This window comes from Macrotis lagotis, chromosome 3 (genome assembly GCF_037893015.1).
Source record: "Macrotis lagotis isolate mMagLag1 chromosome 3, bilby.v1.9.chrom.fasta, whole genome shotgun sequence".
Classification (NCBI taxonomy): Eukaryota; Metazoa; Chordata; class Mammalia; order Peramelemorphia; family Peramelidae; genus Macrotis; species Macrotis lagotis.
Window position 1 is genome coordinate 130928796 of NC_133660.1, and position 23523 is coordinate 130952318.

At 37.9% G+C, this 23523-nt stretch overlaps 1 protein-coding gene across 5 annotated transcripts in view; it reads right to left on the reverse strand.

The window, feature by feature from the left end:
• Positions 1–23523, reverse strand: part of NOCT (nocturnin) — a 56810-nt gene that overhangs the window by 23049 nt on the left and 10238 nt on the right. For 2 of the 5 annotated variants that reach the window (XM_074229288.1, XM_074229290.1), the window contains exons 2-3: positions 12839–12949; positions 1442–1711 (exon numbers count right to left, since the gene is read on the reverse strand). In XM_074229288.1, the coding sequence (XP_074085389.1) occupies positions 1442–1711; positions 12839–12949 (381 nt within the window). Of the gene's footprint in view, positions 1–1441; positions 1712–12838; positions 12950–15015; positions 16633–23523 lie in introns of those variants that run through there. The other 3 variants (XM_074229289.1, XM_074229292.1, XM_074229291.1) reach the window with 2 other exon arrangements.

Below are 23523 nucleotides of genomic sequence, written 5' to 3' on the forward strand. Positions count from 1 at the left end.
GTAACCAAATTGTTTTCCCTCAACTCTCAATGTTATTTAACCTCAAAAGTATTTGCCTTATAGAATTTAACACTTTTGTCAAATGGGCTTGCCTATTTAGTGACAACTGGATCAAATTATCAAGATTTTCTCCTTCCTGGCCTAAAAGTTGGTTTAATATCAAGGCAAAATTTATTTCTTATTCTAACCACTAATTTTCATAGCAACATTACAAATGTGTATACATTTATCTATGACAAGTATACATTCTAACACTTGAGTGCATCCCAGATCTAAGTGATAGGTATCTTCCTTCCAGTGACAGAGACCTCCTGCTCATTCTAAAAAGAACTCACTCATGTCCTCCCATCAATACACCAGAAAGTGCCCATTGGATATGCCCAGGAGTCTTCCTCTTGCCTTTGCATGGATAAGGTGCCCACGGGCTATCCAATAGTTATCTCTTTTTCTCTCTGAATGGCCAGTTTATGTTTTTTCTTTGTCACATATTTCTTCAACATTTTTTGCACCACTTTTCTCTGTGTTTTAATACATATATCTGTATGTATACACAGGCCCAAACAGATGTGAATGTATTCTGTGTGTGTGTGTGTATGTACACATACAATTATACATAAATATATTTATATATGTACACACATTTAAATATTTTTTACTCTCACATAATATTGTAGTGTCCTAAAGGCAGGCCAACAAGAGCTAATATTTCTTTGATATTTTAAGGAAATGCCAAAACATTTAACAACAACTTATTAATGAAGTATGCCATACATTTGCTTTATTCTACTCACTTATTTGCATGGCAATGCTGTAAATTCATATGCAAATAAATTCATCTATGGCACATAGGCATTCTAATACTTCTGTGTATCTATGATCCTAGAACTGTAAATAAGGTGGTAGAAAGATTTGAGAAGCAAATTTCTACCCTACCCTGAACTACAGAATCCCACCTCATCTGTCTTCAATGTTGCTATGAAGCAGCCCTGGTTATTAGGGAAGAAAAGAAGGTGAAGGCAGGGGTGACATAGGTGGATCAGAGTTCTCCCAAGGTCCTTTCTTTAAATTCTTCTGGCTAGGTCCTAGGATATAATAGCTTTTTAATCTAACTGTATAATTCACCAATGACCTTCAGGTGGTTCTTTAAACCCTCACATTTCAATTTGATATCTTCAGGATTCAAATCCATGGTCTTCATTTAACATCACAATGAGCCTAAAGATTATCCTTAATCACCTCAAATGATCAATTAAGTAATTAAGGATAAATGTACCTCAGTTTTAATATATATATATATATATATATATATATATATTAATTATTAAATACACGTGCATGCGTTGGTGGGCGAAGTAGATGGATAGTATATGATTCAACGAACATTATTAGTCCCTGGTGTAGTAAACACAGCTGAACTGGGGGCAGTCATTAATGAACATACCTTGAGCAAGGATGTTCCACTGCATGACCCTAATGGGTGGGTGGCTACTTGTTGAGTCCGTCCTCAAGTCCACAAAGTCCCTCTGGAACCGGGGAGGTCGCGTGTGCAGGACTGCCCTGCATTCCTCGAGCAACTCTTTGGGATCTATGGGATCCAGCTGTTCTGAGTCAGGAGGCACCAGACACTCTGGGTGCTGGGGGGCTGCCGAGCCATTCAGGGTCTTGGCGATAGCACCATAGAGCCTGCTCGTTCCGTTTCCCATGGGACACGCTACAGGAAAGGAAAGCAAAGTTACATAGAGGGCTCCTAAGCCTGCCCTTCCTTCTCCTGCTGACCCATCCCGTTTAGTGTCAAAGAGACATCTGCCTGCCCCTTATAGCACAGAAGACTGAAGCAGTTATTGCCAAGGCCACCATCTTTCTATTGTTCTAGAGGCAGATGGAAAGGTATTTTCTCAAATGGGAAGAGAGGGATCGTCTCATGCCATAAAGGCTAAATTATACTCTTAAATAAATTTCTGGATGAAGGAGCTATTCTTATAACCAAGGGTTTAAGTAATTTCTTGGTCTCAATTACAACAAGTATATTTATATATATAATCAATCAATGAATATTAAACACTTATTATGTAAGTACTGATGATACAAAGAGGCAAAAGATAGTCCTGCCCTCAAGGAGTTTACAAACTAATGGAGGAGACAATATACACACAAATAAATATAAAATAAGCTATACACAGGATTAATAGGAAATAACAGAGTGGGTTAAGAAAAGGCTTCCTCTAGAGAGTGGGATTTTGGTTGGGATTAAAAGCAATTCAGAGGTCAGTTTTCCAAGCAGAGGAAGAAGTGAGAGCATTCTGGGCATGGGGGACAGTCAGAAAATATACCATATAAGCTTGTATATACATATGCATACACATACACACACATGTATATACACTTAAGTGCTGCTTTGCAAATAAGTGTGGTTAGAATAAAAAATAAGATTATGAGGCAATTAGTGTAGAGGACAGAGAACTGAACTTGCAGCTAGAAGGTTCAGGATGGGTTCAAATCCCATTTTAGACTTCGTAACAGGAAAGGGTCAGTTCCTTTACCTCTCTAAGCCTAAGTTTCTCTATAAAATAGAAACATGTATCACAGGCATACTGTGAGGATCAAAAGATAAAAATATAAGTAAAGCACTTTGAAAGTTTTAAAGGCCTACATAAATGGGCTCTTATTAGTAACCATATGTTTAGCTCCTACCACTAATTATAAAGGGGGAAGTATCTGTATTTAAATTTATTTATTGTTCAGTCGTTTCAATCCTATCCAACTCTTTGTGACTCTATTTAGGATTTTCTTGGCAAAGATGCTGGTATGGTTTGCCATTTCCCTCTTCACTTATTTTACAGTTGAAGACATTGAGGAAAAGAGTTAAATTGCCTAGGGTTACACAACTAGTAAGTAGGCAGAATTTGAACTACTGTCCTGATTTCAGACCTGGCACTCATCCACTGTACCACCTAGCAGTAGATCTAAATCTTCGTTGTTTGTGGTGTGTGTGTGTGTGTGTGTGTGTGTGTGTGTGTGTGTATGTATGTGGCAATGGAGTTAAGTGATTTGCCCAAAGTCACACAGCTAATATGCATATCATGTTATCATGTGTCTGAGGCTAGATTTGAACTCAGGTTCTCCTGACTTCAGGGCTGGTGCTTTATCCACTATGCTACCTAGCTGCCCCCATTTAAATTTATAAGGATACTCTAATCTAGGATGACTTCATAATTCACCATGGTTGATTCTCACCTAAGCAAGAATAAACTTTCAAGCAGTAAAAAGAGTTAGTTAAAAAAACAACACCACACTGAAACTAAAGAACTCAATCTTCTCTAGCAAATTTGTCCTCATGATCTGATATATCCACTTTACATTTTTCAAATACATCATCTAAATAAATGATTCTCCTCACTTCATGAGATAGGTGCTATTATAATTCCTGTTTTAGTAAACTGAGGTGCTGGGAGGAACAACAAACAGTGAATTTGACCCAGATATGAACTCAGCAAGGCAAGCCATGATGCCTCTAAAAACAACCCCAGGTTCAGTCACTGACATTTCTTGGGGGAGTACACTTTAGCTCCCTGAAGATTGCTATTTAGCATTAGTAACTACTTCCGGGGACTTTTGAAGGAGTTGTTACAAAGTCCAAGTAAGATGTGTGTGTGTGAGCAGGAGACACATACACATGGATGACACACACACATACAATGTTCCAAAAGTCTTAGTGCAATTTAAAATTTTAATAACTTCAGAAGTACCAATGCTAAAAACTTAAAAAATTCAATATCTGAAAGATTAATTATATATAAAACTTAAAAATTTCTTATTAAAATCCAACATAATCACCAACTTGCTCTATCCACCATTCTAGCTGATTTTTGAATATTCTATTAACTTTCATCAGCTACTGCTCAGTGACTTAAAGGATATTTGCATTTGTAATTTGAACCTTAAGGTCATCATCCAATGGCACGGGTTTGGATGCACACAGGATGATTTTGCATAGTAAAGTCTGCTGGAGATAGATCTGGTGACAAAGGTAGCTGGGCAAGTCGACCTCCTTACTGACCCACTGGTCTGAGAAAGTGTCATTGGAAACTGTGCCATACAGGATGCCACCCCATCTTGTTAAAATTAAAAAAGAAAATTTTATTTTGATTTTCCATTATTTTAAATTATTTTAAAATTCACAAACTACAACAGTTTAAACCAATTTCCTAATTTTGGAGGGTATATTTACAGTAGTTACATTTTTGAAGTTATTAAAATTTTAAACTGCAAAGATGTTTGGGACAGCCTATATATGACTTATAGCTAGTAACATAGTTGGTGACAGTTCTATTCATCAGTCTATCCACTTCCTTCTCCTTTTCTCCTTCCAAAGCTGAACCTGTATTTTTTAAAGAGGACTTAAGATTGGGGCAAGGCTGGACAGCATTCTAAGAAGTGGTTTAAATCTCCAACTATACTAACAACTATTCTACTTCCTTTGATTTTTCATTCTATTCAAAGGCTAATGCTGACATAACACTTAATGCCTTACATCCTATGTTATTCCACTGGAGCTTCAGACAATGTCCAGATGTAGAGCTGGAGGCATTATCATCACTGTTTTACAATTGAGGAAATGGAGGAATGATTTGTTCACAGATATATAGATAGATGACTCATTCCAAGTCTAGACCTCATACAACTTTACCCTGCCCATCTTCCTCTTGAGGGGAAAAATTATGTGCTGTCACCTTAACATATACAAAGTTTGTTGATTAATGGCTATTCATTCTCCTGTCAGAGGGCAGAATTCAATCTCTTAAAATGCTCCTAACCTGTAAGAATTCTTCTGAAGTCTTTTCCAGGTATAATGTATGACTCTATGACTATATTGTCAGCACAATTACTGCCCTCAGGACACAGAAGTTTAAGTTAGGTCCAAGGCCTTTTTTAGAGACAAAAAATCTATTTCTCCAGGGATGTATTATAGCAGTAGTTCTCAAAACTTTTTAGTCTCAGGATTCCTTTACTTGCTTAAAAAAAGGACCTTCAATGAGCTTTTTAAAAATGTAGGTAGCTATCAATATTTACTGAAGAGAAATGGAAACAAATATACTTTTGAAATAGATTTATTAATTCATCTAAAAATATCAATATTAAGTTATTATATATTATATATATTATATTATATATATCTTAATATAAATAAAACTTTTAATGGAAAATAACTTCTTCCCCCCCCCAAAAAAAATCAGTGTGAGGAATGGAAGATGTTTTACTTATTTTTTACAAAACCCTTTCATGTTTGTTTTAAGAGAAGACAGGGGCAGCTAGGTGGCGGTGCAGTAGATGGATAGAGCACTGGCCCTGGAGTCAGGAGTACCTGAATTCAAATTTGACCTCAGACACTTAATAATTACACCTAGCTGTGTGGCCTTGGGCAAGCCACTTTAACCCCATTTGTCTTGCAAAAAAAAAAAAAAAACGTAAAAGAAAAAAAAAGACAGCTATCTTTGATCTACTTCTGCATTCAATCTGTTGTGATCTTTTTTATTATCGAAGTATAGAAAGAAAATTCAGCTTCATAGATATGAAGTTAAAAAAGGGAGGAATATTTGAATAAGCAAATAATGTTTTAGTATGAAAATAGTTTTGACGGCACAGATTCCCCACTATTCACAAAAAAAGGGTCTTCAGCCCACAATACAAGAGCCACAGAAATAGAAGCTATTTTCCAGGATCCAGTTAGGGATGAGCTCATATTCTTCAGATGGATCATCCTGTATTAGAGAAGTGATTTAAGTTCCTGAAGATGGTGCACAAGTTCTGCTGAGTTCAATCTAGAAAAATTTTGAGAAAAACCTAGTAATGAAATGTCTGTTTTTTAAGTATAATTCCAGAATAGTCTGGTAAGGAGAAGGGAGTTGGGGGTGGGGGGAACTCCTCATCTGGCCAAAAGAGATGGATCTTTCAGACCCAACAATTCTGGAAGATCAGTTATAAAGTTACAGAGGGTTGGTGTCTGTATTTGACCACACCTACAAAACTAGAGATCCCTGAAGTATTCAAGTTAGCATTCAGAGTCAATAACTTAAAAAAACACCTCAAAATGTATTATATGAGATGCCCCTCTGGGAGGAGGAGGTGGGGAGGGGTATTAGGAAAGACTCTTGATATTAAAAACCCCCAAAAAGACAGCAATAAAGACATACTTAAAATAAGTTGATAGCTATTCAACTACTATCTATTGAAATATTCCTACCTTCTTTGAATATGTATCTTTACAAGTTTGGTAATCAAACACGAGCTAAAATGCCAAAATCCTTTAATATTGGGGTTTTTAGCTTTTTCTTTTCTGTCATGGACCCCCTTTGGCAGGCTAGTAAATTCTTAACTCCTTTTCAGAATGATGTCTTAAAATGCATGAAATAAAATACTTAGGGTTATACAAACGCACAAACCCTCAATTATTTTTAAGATATTTATTTGTAAAAAGTTCACCCATCCCAGGTTAAGAACCTCTGCTTCAGGATATAAAATAAACCCTCATGAATCCTCAACTTTTCTATATATGACTAGCAAGATACAGCAGTTAGAGCTAGAAAGAGAAATCCCATTCAAAGTAACCTCAGACAATATAAAATACCTGGGAGTCTATTTGCCAAGGAAGACTCAGAAACTTTTTGAAAACAATTACAAAACACTTCTCACACAAATTAAATCAGATTTAGATAACTGGGCAAATATCAACTGCTCATGGATAGGTAGAGCTAATATAATAAAAATGACAATTCTACCAAAACTAAACTACCTGCTTAGTGCCCTACCAATCAAAATTCCAAAACATTAATGAGTTAGAAAGAATTATAAGTAAATTCATATGGAGAAATAAAAAGTCAAGAATTTCCAGGAGCTTAATGAAAAAAAAGTGCAAAAGTAGGTGGCTTAGCTCTACCTGATCTAAAATTATATTATAAACCACCATCATCAAAACTGTCTAGTATTGGCTAAGAAACAGAGTGGTGGACCAGCAGAATAGACTAGGTGCAATAGCAGGAAACGATTATAGTAATCTGCTGCTTGATAAACCCAAAGAGTCCAGCTATTGGGATAAAAAAATCTCTCTGATAAAAACTGTTGGGAAAATTGGAAGTTAGTATGGAAGAAACTTAGATTAGATCAACACCTCACACCCTATACCAAGATAAGATGCAAATGGATACAGGATTTAGACATAAAAAAACAATATTATAAGCAAATTAGAAGATCAAGGACTAGTTTATTACCTGGAAAGGGGAGCAGTTTATGACTAAGAAAGAGATGTAGAACATCACCAAAAACAAACTAGATGATTGTGATTACATTAAATTAAAAAGCTTTTGCACAGACAAAACCACTGTAACCAAGATCAAAAGAAATGTAGTAAAGTGGGAAACAATCTTTATAAGTAATGATTCTGACAAAAGACTCATTTCTAAAATATACAGAGAATTGAATCATATTTAAAAAAAAAGCCATTCCCCAATTGACAAATAGTCAAAGGATACGCAAAGGCAATTTACAGATGAGAAGATCAAAGCAATCCATAGTCTTATGAAAAATTGCTCTAAATCATTACTTATGGGGTGGCTAGGTGGCGCAGTGGATAAAGCACCAGCCCTGGAGTCAGGAGTGCCTGGGTTCAAATCCGATCTCAGACACTTAGTAATTGCCTAGCTGTGTGGCCTTGGGCAAGCCACTTAGCCCCGTTTGCCTTGCAAAAAACCCCCAAAAAATCCACTTTTTTTTTTAGGTTAGGGTTAGGGTTAAGATGTTTTGTTTTAAATCATTACTTATTAGAGAAATGCAAATTAAAACTTCTCTGAGGTATCACCTCACACCTCTCCGACTGGCCAATATGACCAGATAGGATAATGATCCTTGTTGGAAGGGATGTGGGAAATCTGGGACACTATTACATTGTTGATGGAGCTGTGAACTCACCCAACCTTTTTGGAGAGAAATTTAGAACTCCACCCAAAGGGCAACAAAAATGTGCATACCCTTTGATCCAGCAATACCACTAATGGGTCTATACCCTGAAGAGAGATGATGAAAAAGGGTAAAAACATCACTTTTACAAAAATATTCATAGCAGCCCTGTTTGTGGTGGCAAAGAATTGGAAATCAAGTAAATGTCCTTCAACTGGGGAATGGCTTAGCAAACTGTGGTATATGTATGTCATAGAACACTACTATTCTATTAGAAACCAGGAGGGATGGGAATTCAGGGAAGCCTGCAGAGATTTGCATGAACTGATGCTGAGAGAGATGAGCAGAACCAGAAAAACACTGTACACCCTAAAAGCAATATGGGGGTGATGATCAACCTTGATGGACTTGCTCATTCCATCAGTGCAACAATCAGGGACAATTTGGGGCTGTCTGCAATGGAGAATACCATCTGTATCCAGAGAAAAAACTGTGGAGTTTGAACAAAGAAGACCAAGGACTATTACCTTAAATTTAGAAAAAAAAAAACCCCTGATATTTTATTGTCTGAACTTGCTATCACTTTATATTTCTTCTTTAAGGATATGATTTCTCTTTCATCACACTCAATTTGGATCAATGTATACCATGGAAAGAAACAATGTAAAGACTGACAAATTGCCTTCTGTGGGGGGTGGGGGGAGGGCAGTAAGATAAGGGGGAAAATTGTAAAACTCAAAATAAATAAAATCTTTAAAAAAAAGAACCTCTGCTTCAGAATAAATTTTAATCCACACCAGGCCAACTTAAATGTTCTTTACTGAGAGTCTAGTATCCTAAAATTCTTAATTTTCTGTTCGATAATAGTAGTGTTCCACATGACCCTAATCTCAAAGTTTAGAAAAACGGCATAGTAAAAGCTCTTCCCTTCACTTGGGCATGCCAGTTCATGGTTCTGTGGCAAAAGGTTATAGGTATTCCACCCCCTCCACTTCCATACCTTCAGTGAAAGAATACAAAGGTTTTATTCATAAAATGCCACACTCATTTGGCAGACTTTCCTGATGTATTCTGAAACCAGAGGTGGATCAGATGGACGCTGGGAGGTTAACAAAGCAAAGTCAAACACCTATCACAATGCTGCCAAGATGAAATGAAAAGTTTTTAAGTGTCCTAACTTTGTCATCCCTTCCCTGTGTAATGGGAAGTAACCCAAGAAAAATGGCTCTGTAGGAGGAGAAAGAATAGAATGATTTCTTCTATGAGTTTCAAATTCTTCAAGTTGTGTGCAAACAGTAAAAATTTTAACTGCCTATTATCTAAAATGTAATTCTTACCAGCCTATCTGGCAAATCTGGGGATAAATTATAGGTATAGATAGAGACAGAGGAGAAAGGGCCTGGAACTGTGATTTTTCCCGAGAGTTTATAGTGAAGTCAAGAAGACCTAGACTCAGATTTTATATCCAATCCCTGTGACTTTGAGCAAACCACTTAATCTTTGAGAGCCTAAAATACCTATCAGGATGAGATATTTAGAAGATGTATATTTAATTAGATATGAAGTATTTCTCTCAGAGATTTGAAAAATAAATTGTGGTCTGATGTCCATTCTGGATGGACTGATATGAATGTATATGTGTTTGTGTGTATGCATGTATATATATATGTAAACACACAAAACGATCCCTGTAACTCTAGGGATGGTGAGTTTTATTTGGGGTTTTCACCACATATTTGTGAAGTTAAGCCTTTTATCTCATTCTTTCTGGTTTGGGTAAAAAGTTTAATATATAATATATAATTATTTGTGTATTATATGTAATTATTTATGTATTATACATATATATCTATTTCAAAAAATAATTGTTTTGAGAAATCAAAACCAAACATGAACTCAAAAAATTCCTCAAAACATTTTAACTCATCATATCCTCTCATCCATTTTTCTTGTATCCCCTACAAAGTATCTGAAGTCAAGTTCAGTTGTAAGTGGACTAGTTAGTGTTCTGATGAGAAGCATGCTCCTGGGCCATCTCCAGTGCAGGAATGAAGGTGGATGGCTTATCAGACTGCAGGAGATCTGAACTGGACCAGTGACCACAACTGTCCCATGGTGAGAGTTATATCTGTTGCCACCTAAAATGTGAGGGTTTAACTATGCTTGTGTTTTACACATCCCTGTATGTCTGCTGATAGAAATGGCAATTACTACGCTAAGGAACCTCTGAATTTGTAACTTTCTCAACATGCTTATCTGATCTTGGTTTTTAGATAAATGTGTATTGGTAAGATGTGTGCATTTGATGGTTTGGCTTAACATGAGACTTAGTCACAGCATGGCAGCCTTGTGCTCCATCTGACACAAACTGTTCTTATCTGCTGTATCTGGCAACCTACAGAGACCACCTGAAACACTGAATTAATTATCTTCACTGCACTGTATATAAATGTATAATCCATACTATGCTGCATTATTCCAGAGCAGCTGCTGGTCCTGCAAGGTAGGTTCTATTAAGTTTCTATTAACCAAGCCTGACAACTCAGATGTGTGAAGTGTTGAAGGATGTCCGGCAACCAGGACAAAGCCTTGGGCCACCAAGGCTTAGTGGAATGACATGGATGCTGATCCACCAAAGGAGATCTAGGGACAATCAAGACAGGCAAGGAGAAAATTGAGGCAGAGACCAGAGAGGACAGATTATCCAAGGGTAAGAGGGTTTCCAATGAAGTCTAAGGTTTCTAAAAAGTCAAGAATGAAGCTAGTGAAGAGACCATTACCATATAGTAATGAAAAATTACCTATAGTAATGAAGAACTCATAAGTTCATAGATTCTAGGGCTGAGCTCAGCTAGGAGGATGTTTTTTGAGTGACAGATTTGGAATGAGTGAACCTCAAAGGAGGTGATGATAGTCTGGAAAAGGACATAAAAATAGGTAAATCTGCTTCTAATTATGGAAGAAAAGAGAGGGGATGTCATGGTACAAAGATGGGGAGCACCAGAACAGGGGAAGAGGAGCCCAGGTGCAAAGATGAGCCGAAGGAAGAGCCAATTTAATTAAATGGAAAACAACCAGGTATCTTCCTAAGGTGGCATCTCCAAAGCAGGCAGCTGAGATGGGAACTTCAATGCAAGACTGATCCTATAGATTGTGGATTCCCAATCCTAGGCTGCAAAGCACAATGAACACTTTATTTTACTTCTTTCTCCCTTTCCTTTGGCTTTTTAGGCAGAGTTGAAAATTTCTCAACCATATTCTATTTTACTATTCCTCACTGCTGGTGGTATTTTGCAAGCCGGATATACTTTTATAAATGATTTCATTTCTATTGTCTATGGGCATGTTGTTACTAGAGATCAGAGAATGCATGGAAAGAACCCTAAAGGGGTTTTGTATTATATACTGAAAATACAGCTATTCTAGAGGGAGTTCAACGATCTGGGAGTGGGGAGGGAGGGAGGGTCTAATCAAGTCAGTTTAGCCCTAAAAACTGAACTTGAGGTTCATTTAGATTCCTCTCAAAGGAGCCAGGGAACAAGGTGCTACCATTATTACCCAACTGGAGGGGAATGTGAATAGTGAGCAGTAAACAGACCTCACATAGTAAAACCTAGAGTTAAATGAACAGTTCAACATTTATTGATCTCCTAACAATTCAGCTAACAAATGAAATACCAAAAACCAACAACCATTTGATAAAATATGTATTAAGCACCTGAGGGCAAGGCACAGTGAGATTCCATCTCTACCCTCTGGGATTCTAGGAACTGGATGTAATATAAATACAAAGTAATTCAAGATAAGGCCCTCAATGAGGTTCAAATAAGAGATGCTTTTTTTGAGGGGGGAGACTGAGTTTCCTATCTTGAAAAGGCTGAATGCACAGGGTCCCAATCCTCTCAGCACAGAAACTCAGACCTGCTTCATTTCCAACCCTCCTTTGCCCCTCCTCAATAGCCTAGTAACTAGCTCTTTATCTCTAAGGAGCTCTTCACTTAGTGCTAGCCCAATCAGCTTAGGTCACCACTCACCACCAGCTTCAGTATCCCTAGTAGTAAGGATTTCAGGTATGCACTACTTTGACCATCTGAGAAACAATTTTTTAAGGAGCATTGCTCAAATATAAAAACCAGTCCTCAAAAGTACAAAAGGACACTATTACCTGAGCACCTGATTACAGTATAAGACTGGCCATCTGACTGATGCATAATGAAGCAACAAGAAAACAATTAAGAAATGGACAATTACCCATCTCAGCAGAGACACAACTACCAGTGTGGCCTTGGATAAAAATAAGATGCTCCATTTTTCAGGACCTATTTCCTCAAACACAACAACAGAGCTGACATTTAAGTAGCAATTTTGCAAACTAGTTTATATGCATTCTTTTGGTTTGATCCTCATGACAACCCAGCAATATTAATTATTGGATGCTATGGGCAACATTATTCCCATTTTACAGATGGGACAATTAAGGTTCAAAGGAATCAAGTGAGGGGTGGCTAGGTGAGGCAGTGGAAAGAACACTGGCCCTGGAGTCAGGAGTACCTGAGTTCAAATCCAGCCTCAGACACTTAATTACCTAGCTGTGTGGCCTTAGGCAAGCCACTTAACCCCATTGCCTTGCAAAAAAAAAAAAAAATTAACAAAGGAATCAAGTGACAGAAGTACTGACCTTCAGATCTCTCCTAAACCCAAGTTCCACAATACTCAGTAATCTATTTTCTATCTTCTCTGTATGACACAAATCAATCTATTTTTCTAGTTTTTTTCTAAGACAGAAATAAATCTCTCATTCAAGGTTGCGAGAGTCAAAGAAGGCAGTAAAAGCTGGAAGCTCTACAAATGGCACAATACATCAAATATGGTATCATAGGAGTCCTACCTCTTCCAGGAAGCCTTCCTTCCCCAAACACAGCGAGCTCTTCCTCCTGAGAACAGGTGCTTACAGCTGGTGACATGTCTCTGGCTTTGAACCAGGGAGCCAAGTCAGGTTCTTAAGCAGGGAAACGACAAATGATCAGAGCTGAAAGGGACCCTTAGAGGTCATCCAGTTCTCTCTCCCACCCAATGAAAAAAATCCCCTCCTCCACACAGGCCAGGACAGAAGGTGATCCAGTTTCTGCTTCAAACCTCTGTAGAGACCAGCTGCTGCCTGCCTGCCTGCGCTGGGAGCAAGGCCCCCATTCCCATTTCAGATGATAGCTGGCACTGCTAGGAAGCCCTTCCCTCCCAATGATCCAAGATTTATCTCCCTGTGATTCTTAGTCATCATCAAAGTTGGAATTCTGGGAGGGGGGGAAGAGAAGAGAGGGAAAAATAACAGATATTGTCCCCCTATAAGGTAAATAGAGAAATACTTTATAGATAAAGCTCAGATTCTATTTAACACATACCCCAAACCAAACAGGAACAAAGTGCAGCTAAGAGGACAACCAAAGATAACACAGTAGCTTCTACAGAAGGGTCTGCACTTTCTTTACAATCTTACCATGAAAGGCAGGCATTATTTATTTTTACCTTATATGTATGAAATAGGCCTGGCAGGATCATCTGAGTCAGGAGGGACTTGCGGTTATAGTACATCTCCTGACTCTTGGAAAGGCACCAACAGATGATGATCTTTTCTCAGGAAGCCTCTGCCTAATACCACCCACTTTCTGGGAGCAAGATTTTCCTCTTTGCTTGGTGGATCCAGAGTTCTTCTCAAACACCCACCACCCAGGTTGATCCTGACCCTAAATTTGGTGTCTCTGTAGAACAACCTTGTCCTTGACTCCCTTCTTCTACCAGCTGCCTTTCCTCATCAGAATGCAAACTCTGGGAGGGCAGGGATCATCCTTTCTGTTTGTATATGTTCCCCAAACTTAGCATAGTGGCTAGAATACAGTTAATTCTAAATAAATGCCTATTGTGTGGCTGAACCTGTCTGGCAGTCTCGTTGATGCCTAGGGAGCCCCTTCTCTTCTTCATCATTAAGGTATTTAAATGCATCAACCTCACAAGATGACAAAGATGACTAAAGATTAGGTGGAAAAGGCTGAAATTATTTTGTGAAAGTCAAGTTAAAAAGAAAAAAATTACCTTCCTTAAATCTATCATTCAGTTGTTTTTTTTTTCAGTTGTGCCCAACCCTCTGTGACTGAATTTTCTTGGCAGAGAGACTAGAGGGTTAGCCATTTCCCTTTCTGGCAGATCTATTTTGCCAGACCATCATTAGGTCTTTTGACTGGGTTCCAAACTAGGATGTATATGAGGCTGGATATGACCTCAGGTCTTCCTCACCCAGGCCCTGAGCCCTACTCTATTCACAGCTGACACCTCAAGTCTATACCAGTCCTTCCTTCCTTCTTTTCTTTTTTTAATTCAGGAAGGTTCAAATGTACTCAAGTCTCTTCTCGGCCTCTTTTTTTTATTTTTCCAAATCATGTAAAAGAAAAGTCGGTTTTGAACCCCGAAGAAAGCAGCCAGAAAGTTCATCAGTACATTGTCTTATTCCTAATAAAGGGAGTAGCAGAGGACTAAATTGGGAATCAAAGACTTGGGTTCGAATTCTTGTGTGACTACATATTTATTCTTGTTCTTGTTTCATTTCTGGAGGAGGAAGGGAAGAAAGGGAGGAGAGACAAATAAAGCCAACTAATTTTAAATAATCAAGAAAAGAATGCAATGGGCCTAATAAATCAGGCCACACAGACACAAGCAGAAAAATTTACTTCCAAACTTGACTCTCTACCTGTTTCTTTCTCTGCATTCCTGTTCACTGTGAGAAAGGTGGTTGTGGTAGTGGGGTGTGTGGCACTCTAGTTTCACTGGGCAAAGTATGCTTTAAAATCCTGGTACTTGCAGTTTTTAAAAGAACCTCACCCTAAACTTGCCCCAACCAGACAGAACTCCTTTAATAAGCTCTTCAGGGTATTGACAAACATGAATCTGTTTTTTAATCCTGCTCCGGAGGCATGGAGCGTCTGTCTGCCCCAATCATCTGTTTACAGAATCTTTTCTTTGCTGATAAGCACATAGTTTGGGGAGGTTGTGTGAATAATCTTCCCCAGCTGTTACCTTGGGCTGCTGTCCCTGGGTTTTGCCCATGTGCCAAAGAAGAGCTGAACAATGCATAAAGGCCAGGATTACCAGCCTGCACACCTGTTGGGAGGTTGCCTGAGGACTCAGGAAAATTCTGAAGGGGTGGAGGGAGAAAGGAGAAGAAAGGTTAAACCTCCCCAAACCCTCTCTACAAGAATAGGCACAGGAAAGGAGGGCTCTCTGAGACAGACAAGTCTGCCATCTACTGGTCATTTCTTAGACTGGCGCAAACAGGCACTGAAGGATGGAGATTTATTTTCAAGTAGTCTGGGCATCTCAGAGTTAAAAAATCTCCTGCAAACTTGAAGGAAGCTGCTTTCTTCCTATTCTATCTCTGGAGAGCTTTCAATAGTGACATCAACCCTAAATCTACCTCTCTCCAAGGGTCCCAGGAAGCCCACTAGAGAGCAGACTGGGCGGTAGTAGGATCCTCCTAAAGAATTTTAAAACAGAGCTTGGGAACCAGTCACCAGTTGCCTTTCTGGAAAAGGGATCTGGATCAGGAATGGCTGCTGATCACACCAAGAGGGCCCTGGGCCACAAGGCAAAATCTGGTCAACTGTATTATTCTAAGATGAGTCAGACTCAACGATGACCAAGCCACAGCAACTTGAATCCAGGTTGCCAGACCCCAGGGTCATCCTCTTGTTCCTTACTGTCACACTTCAGCTGTCTTCTTCTGAAGTTCCTTACTGTCACACTTCAGCTGTCTTCTTATGAAGTGCTCAGGATTGCTCTATGAAGTGATTTAGAAGGGGAAACACTGCTTCTCTCTCTGTGTGTCTATATGGATATGGACACCCATAGCCTCTATCTCACATATACACAAACCTCACATGTTGGGTGTTAGTCATTTTCAGACATGTCCAACTCTGTGATCCCATTTGGGGTTTTCTTGGCAAAGATACTAGATGAGTTTGTCATTTTGTTTTCCAGCTCATTATTAGACAGATGAGGAAACTGAGGCCACAGGGTTAAGTGATTTGCCCAGGGTCACACAGCTAGTGAATTAGGACAGATCTGAGTCTATCTTCCAGGCCCAGCATTTTATTCACTGCACCACTGTTATATTGGGTACATGAAGGAACACATGGACACACATCACGGTCATTCTCTGTATGCATCTTAGTTTTTTTTTTTTTTTTTGCAAGGCAATGGGGTTAAGTGGCTTGCCCAAGGCCACACAGCTAGGTAATTATTAAGCGTCTGAGGCCGGATTTGAATTCAGATACTCCTGACTTCAGGGCTGGTGCTCTATCCACTATGCCACCTAGCTGCCCTGTATGCATCTTAAATTCAAATCTAGCTCTTATTGAGAAAACACAGATTTTTAGATGGTACATGAAAAATTTGGGGGGGAAAGTCTACAAAGAACTATTTAGGGAGTTTCACAAGGACCATAAACACTGCTTAATAAAGCACAAAATTTTTAGTTTAAGAATACATCAATATGGATATAAATAATTTCTAGGTTCACTTTTTTAAAAAAAAATTTATTGTTCTAACTATATGACATTCTTTTTATTTTGGATAAATTTTTGAGTTCATGTAGTGATTGATTAAGCAGAACAAAAAACTCAGGTTCTCTTAAGGAAAATTACAATACCCCCCCCCCCCCGTAAACTCTAAAACAATTTACCAAAAACTCCTTATGTTGATGTCAATAAAATATTAGCAAATTAACTGGTTTCAATAATTGACTTGCAATGATTTAGTTACACAATTCTTGATTATCTCTTCCTCTCTCCCCATAATTACTTTTTTATTTTTCAGTTTTTGCAAGGTAGAGGTCACACAGCTAGGTAATCATTATGTGTCTGGAACAGAATTTGAACTCGTCCTCCTGACTCCAGGTGCTGTATCCACTGCACCAACTAGCTGCCCTCCCCACAATTATTTTGCATCTAATTTCTATGCTCCCATCTACAGTAATGGCAATTAGGTGCAGAAATAGATAGAGTGCTGGTCCAGGTATTAGACTCTTCTTAAGTTCAAATCCAGACTCTGACACTTAATAGCTGTGTGACCCTGCACAAGACTCTTAACCCTGTTTGTCTCAGTTTCTTCATCTGCAAAATGACCTGGAGAAGGAAATGGCAAACATTCCAGTGTATCTTTGTCAAGAAAACCCCAAATGGGGTTAGGAAGAGTAGGATATGACTGAAAATGACTGAACAACAACAACAATCTTCATTCACAATATGAAGGACAAAGAAGAGGAATGATTATCTAGAACAGAGGATCTGAAGTCAGAGGAACTGGGTTCAAAATTCTACCTCTGACATTGTACCTATGTGAGATCAATAAGTCAATAAACATTAACAAAGGGCCTAATCTGTTCTGGGGATAAAAAGGAGCTCAATCTAATGTGGGGAATTAACATACAAAGAAGCTACATTCAGGATAAAAAAAGTAAGAAGAGAAGGAAGGCATTAAATTAAGAGGGGTCAGACAAGTGACTTAAGTCTCAGTTTTCTCAGCTGTTAAATTAGGGAGGTTGCAGGAGATGGCCTCTGACCTCCCTTTTAGTTCTGCACTTATGTTGGAGATCCTATGGGTGAATTTGATAACTGGTTCCTTTCACCTCTAATGTTATATGGTCCTCAGTAAAACCTGCTACATATTCATACATTTAGTCTGGGGATGATGGTGACTACAGCCTATTTAGAAAAACCACACGGGGGAAAAACCCCCACATCTTGGGGCAGGGAGGTGAAGTAGGTCTAATTAGGATAGCAATTTGGATGAAGGATCTGTGTGAATTTGAGTTTTTAAAAGAGACTATCAGTTTTTCCTACCTACTTCATTTGGAGGGAAGAACTCTCCAAACGAGTAAATTATATGGTAACTTAGTGAGTAAAAAAGAGAGGAAAAAGAAAGCCCAAGCAGAAGACTTATGTGACTACTTGACATTTATTAGATTTTTGGTAGTGTGTGGGCTATAGAGAGGAGGTGAGGGGGTGCATCCAAGTAGGGGTAGTGGTAGGCCAATTCTCCTACAGAACTTCCAGGGTGGTGATTATTGGGAAGCAAATTTCTGTTTCCAGATTTACACTTTGAGGTCTTTAAGTAAAGTAACTGATTGAAGATAAAAATATGGAAAGAATGTTCCTAATCATATCAAAGTTGGGACATTTATGCCAGAGTGGACATTTATCTATTAAGTTAAAAATGGAGGAAATAGGGAGACTTTTCACTTAGCTTTATGGGTAAAGCAAAAGAAATTAAGAACCAATTAAAACTACATGGCTAACAGAGCAGAGCAGAGTAAACTTTTTTTTTGGTGTTTTGGACCTCTTTGGCAGTCTGTGGAGCACATGGATCCTTTTTAAGGATTTTTTTTTTTTTTTAGGATTTTGCAAGGCAAATGGGATTAAGTGGCTTGCCCAAGGCCACACAGCTAGGTAATTATTGAGTGTCTGAGGTCAGATTTGAACTCAGGTACTCCTAGGGCTGGTGCTCTATCCACTGATCCACCTAGCCACCCCAGGATATTTTTAAATACATAAATAAAATACACAAAGTTACCAAAAATTATACTGAAATACCCAAAAATATATTTTTTAAAAAAGTTGTCTGACTCTAGGTTAGGAAGCCTTGCTAGTGAGGCTAGTAACCTATCAATGTGGGCATTAGTCCATAAGTGAAGTCATAGGTTCAGTTCCTAGCTCTGGTCCCTTAGGATTAATCTTCTTAGGGAGTTCTGCCTCTAATTGCCAGGTCAGTTCCAGGAATACAGATAGCCCTGAGTTGTTCTCACAAGTGAAGATGAAATATGCTTAGAACATTTTCCCCCCTTGGGATTCTACCTGTGAATATTAACTCAGACCTTATAGGGGAGAAGAAATAAACTCCTGATCCACAATCACTATAACAATGGGAGAAAGTTCTTATAAATGCATATAGTTATTATATATGTATGTCTATATAAATGTTCAGTTGCAACAATATCAATTTATTTAGATTACCCAGAGGAGAGATGGCACTTCCAGTTACAAACTTTTAAGAAGCAAACATCCTTACATACATGGTAAGAGGTGACATGGAACCTACAAACTAGACACTATGAAATGAATTAATGCATAGTTTAATGAGTTCTATAGCAGAAGGTTAAAGTAAGTAGAAAGGAAAAATGAAACCTGCATTTTCCATCTTTCAAGGGCCAGTTAGGATAACAGAATTGTGAAAACATTTTTTCTATATTAGGATATGATAACCCCCCCCCCCTTTTTAAAATAATTATCAGTTTCAAAAAAAATAATTATCAGTTTCAAGGAAATAGGCCACCAATGTCCAAGATAAAGAAATTAATAAACAAGCAAAAATGAAATTAATCACTCAGAGATCACGCCGCTTTGTAAAGAATAGGCTGACCCTAGCATGGTAGAGAAAGCCTGTTTATGGGTCCACTCTCAAAAAAAACACATCCAATTTGCTAGGTCTTGGGTACTTCATGAGTCCTTTTTCTTGTTATCAGGAAAATTTGGAGGGAAAGATATGTCTTAAGAAAGGCTGCAATCTGCACTAAGGGAAGTAGCTCCCAGAAATTAATAGAATGAGTAGTAATTCCTAATAGAATGAGTAATAATAATAGTAATAATGTACCACATAGACTGGGTTTTATTTTTCCCCTAAGGTTTTTCTTACCCATGCTAGCCACTTTAAAAGGTAGCTTGCTTATTGGTCTAGGGGTCTGACATATCTTATCAATAGACCTTGGTTCTGTCTCTTAGGACCTCCTTCTCCTTCTATTCCAGTGCCCCCCCCATTAGTTTTCCTCAGAATTTCCTTTTAGAGGAAAAGCCTAGGCATACTTCATTCTTGGGACTTCTGGATTCAGTCATGTTTTATTGGTCCTTTTCTTTCATTAAAATTTAAACTCCTTGAGGGCAGGGATTATCTTTTTCTTTTACCAAATGCTTGTTATGGAACTTGGTCTCAGTACTAAAGTCAGCAAAGAAAGGTTAACACATATACTTTAGGAAAAGCACCACGGGAAAGGCAGTCATCAAGAAACTTTGCTCAACTGAATCAATACTGAATTAATCTTTCCAAATTATTTATAACCAAGCTTTCTTTTGTTTTCTAAATAAATTTTTATTGATATCCAGATCAGAAAGAATTGATCATATGTACATGTGTGTATATATCTATATCTAACATCATAAAAAATATTCCACACCTGTGAACTTTCACCTCTCCAAAAAAAAAACACAGAGGAATGTGTTTTCTCTTATTACTTCTTTGGGGCTGTGCATTCCTTGTGATTTTGCAACATTCATTTTCCACTGATAATATATTTTTGGTAACTGTCAGATTGTCTATTAGTGTCTTGTTTTGTTCCAATCTCAAACATGGACATCAGATTGGCCTGAATCAGACTGCATTGACTCCAAAGCAGTGAGATCACTAACCATCTCTAGAAAGAATGTCATTTTGTAGAAAATAGTCTTTTTTCCTTTTCTTCCCAGGAAAACTTTTAATGATCAAATACCATCATTGGCTATAACAATGATGGATGTTTATTCTTTAATCAACTTTCAGAAGGGGGGAAACCCTTTCTCTTATATTTTACTTAACTATTATAGTATTTGATAGGAAAAAGATAAAAGACATAAGTTTAATTTTCTAATGTCTTTGTCTTGTCTCTGATAGGAAAAAAATCCATATAAACAATACACCTATACCAGATCAAAATGTTAAGACTATTTCCAACAAAAATATTTTATTTTTTGCAATAAGAGCTAGAAGAGAACTGGACATTTTTCAAATATAAAAAGTGTGTGTGGTAATGGGTGGGGAGGAGAGCAGGGACTGGTTTCTTGTACAGTCCAAAAAGCTTTGATAGGGTCTTTGTTGAGGAACAAACGCTTTCATCTGTCTTGGGTACTGTTGCATTTTCTCATGTCATCTTTAAAGCTGTTATAAAGTAGTACTGATTCATGAGGAGATGACAATAATAAATTCCTTATGTTGTGATTGTCATTGGAAGCTTGTGAATTCACACCTCGAATACTATCAGATATAGATTGTGGAGATGTTCTATGCTGTGCATTCTTTCTCAATATCCCAGGGCTTTGGAGACATCAAGTTTACATGGTGGACTAGTTTCCATCCCATGCCAAAATGAGAAGATTTATTATTTCAATTATGCTAGTGACACTAGATAAGCAAACCTTTCATGTTAATTCTTTCTAATATTTAATATGAGATTCACCTGATGGAAATGAACATGGACCAGAAACTAACCTAATATTTAAGCCACTTATTAGCTCTAAAGAGGAAATGGAGGGGAAAAAGATGCTTCGGTATCTACTTCACTGTTTCCAAATTGCCCAAGTACGATTAGAAAAGCATCAGATTCAAGAGTCTAAGGCTCAGTAATTGGGCAAAAAAAGTGGATGAATCAGAATTGAGTGGGTATGAGAATACATGGCTCAAATTAATTTCCTCAGGCTACATCTGTCTCATGTTAAATCTTATGAAGAGTGAACAGAAAGTGTTTCTTCATTTATTGTGATCTGGATACTTAAAATTCTACAATTGCAAGGAACGGCTCATTTTGATGTGGGCCAGTTGAGATAGAGACAAGGAGGTCATGAGTCAAAAGCCTGTCTGAAAAGCAAGCAGTAAAAGAATTTAGGGACCATCTGGAATCCATGATTTACTCCTGTCTTCCTATCCATAATAGCTATTATCATGTCTCCTTTTGCTATGGACTGCAGTCATAGCATACATTTGGTTTCAGATTGCGAGACAGTGACAAGTCATGCAGCATAAAAGGTCGACTCTGTTGGCAGACAGGCTAAAGACTAAAAATATTAAGACCCATGAGGCAATGAGACAAAGCAGACCCTCCACTAAATTGCTGGATGAGAATGTTGAGTTTATCCAGATGAAGATGACCCATGAATTCATCAAAGTTCACTACCATCCTTTCCTTCAAAAATAAAATTCTACCACCAACCAGTCATCTTAGTTCATCTAACTGACACCAAACCAGAGATCTTGAGCTAGGTAACTTTTAGTTGTGGATGCAATGAAAAGCAAACTGAAGTTAGAATTAGGTAAGAACTAGTGATCTGGGGGAAAGTCTTTGGAGCTAATTTCTCAGATAAAAGTAAGCCAGTTAAGTTATATAGAGAACCCAAACAAATATAGAAGAACAAGAGCCATTCCCCAATAAACAGTCAAAGTACATGAACAGGCAGTTTTAATAAGCATATGAAAAAAAATGCTCTGAGTAACTAACATGAAGAATACAAATTAACCAAAAACTCTGATGCTCTAACTCATACTTTTTACATTGGAAATGATGACAAAGGGAAATGATCACTGATGGAAGAATTATGGAAGCATAGGCATACTAATGCATTCCCTATCAGAACAATCAACTGACCCAACCAATAAGGAAAAGCAATTTAGAACTAATTCTAAAAGTCACTAAACTATGCTTATACTTTGAACCAGGGGCAAATACCTCTATATGTCTATATCCTAAAGGAATCAATGATGGATATTTGCTGCAACATATTTCGTAGTGGCAAAGCACTGAGAATAAAGTGGTTGACTATTAATTGGGAAATGGCTGAACAAGTTAAAACATATGAAAGGTAATGGAGTGCCAAGACACCATAAGAAATGTCCAGAGGGGAAGTGTTCAGTGAGATGTGGTGAGAATTATACGATATAGAGTGAAGTGAGCAGAACTAAGAGAACAAAATGTACAATGTCTAAAATGATGCAAATAAAACCACTATGAAAAACTTAAAAACTCTAATCCAACAACCACTGATGATTGCAAGGAGACTGAGGAAGCATGTTTTTCTACTCTTAGAAGAGGTAAAGGACTAAGGGGAGAATGAAATAGACATGTCAAGACATTGCCAATTTGTGAACTCATTTTACTTGACTATGCTTATTTTTTAAAAAATGTTTTCGCAAGGCAATGGGATTAAGTGACTTGCCCAAGGTCACAGAGCTAAGTAATTATTAAGTGTCTGAAACTGGATTTGAACTCGGGTCCTCCTGACTCCAGGGTTGGTGCTCTACCCACTGTGCCCACCTATGCTTATTTCTTAAAAGGGGAAGGAGAACTAGGGAGTAGAATGAATAGGTGACAGCAATGATATATAAAAAATAAAAAAATAAAAGTAAAACATTTTAAAAATACATAGAAGAGAGCAGAAGACAGTTCAAGTGATATAGGTAAGCAAGGCAGTGTTGGTCCTACTGTAGTTTAGGTTTTTTGCAAGGCAACAGGGTTAAGCGGCTTGCCCAAGACCACACAGCTAGGTAATTATTCAGTGTCTTGGGGCTGCATTTGAACTCAGGTACTCCAGACTCTGGGGCCGGTGCTCTATCCACTGTGCCACCTAGCTATCCCTTAAGAGAAAAAAAATCAAGCTATATAATAAGCAATTCATAGTTTCATTCATAATCCTCTTTTCCTAGTCTTAGATAATTTTGTTGATATTTGGAAAG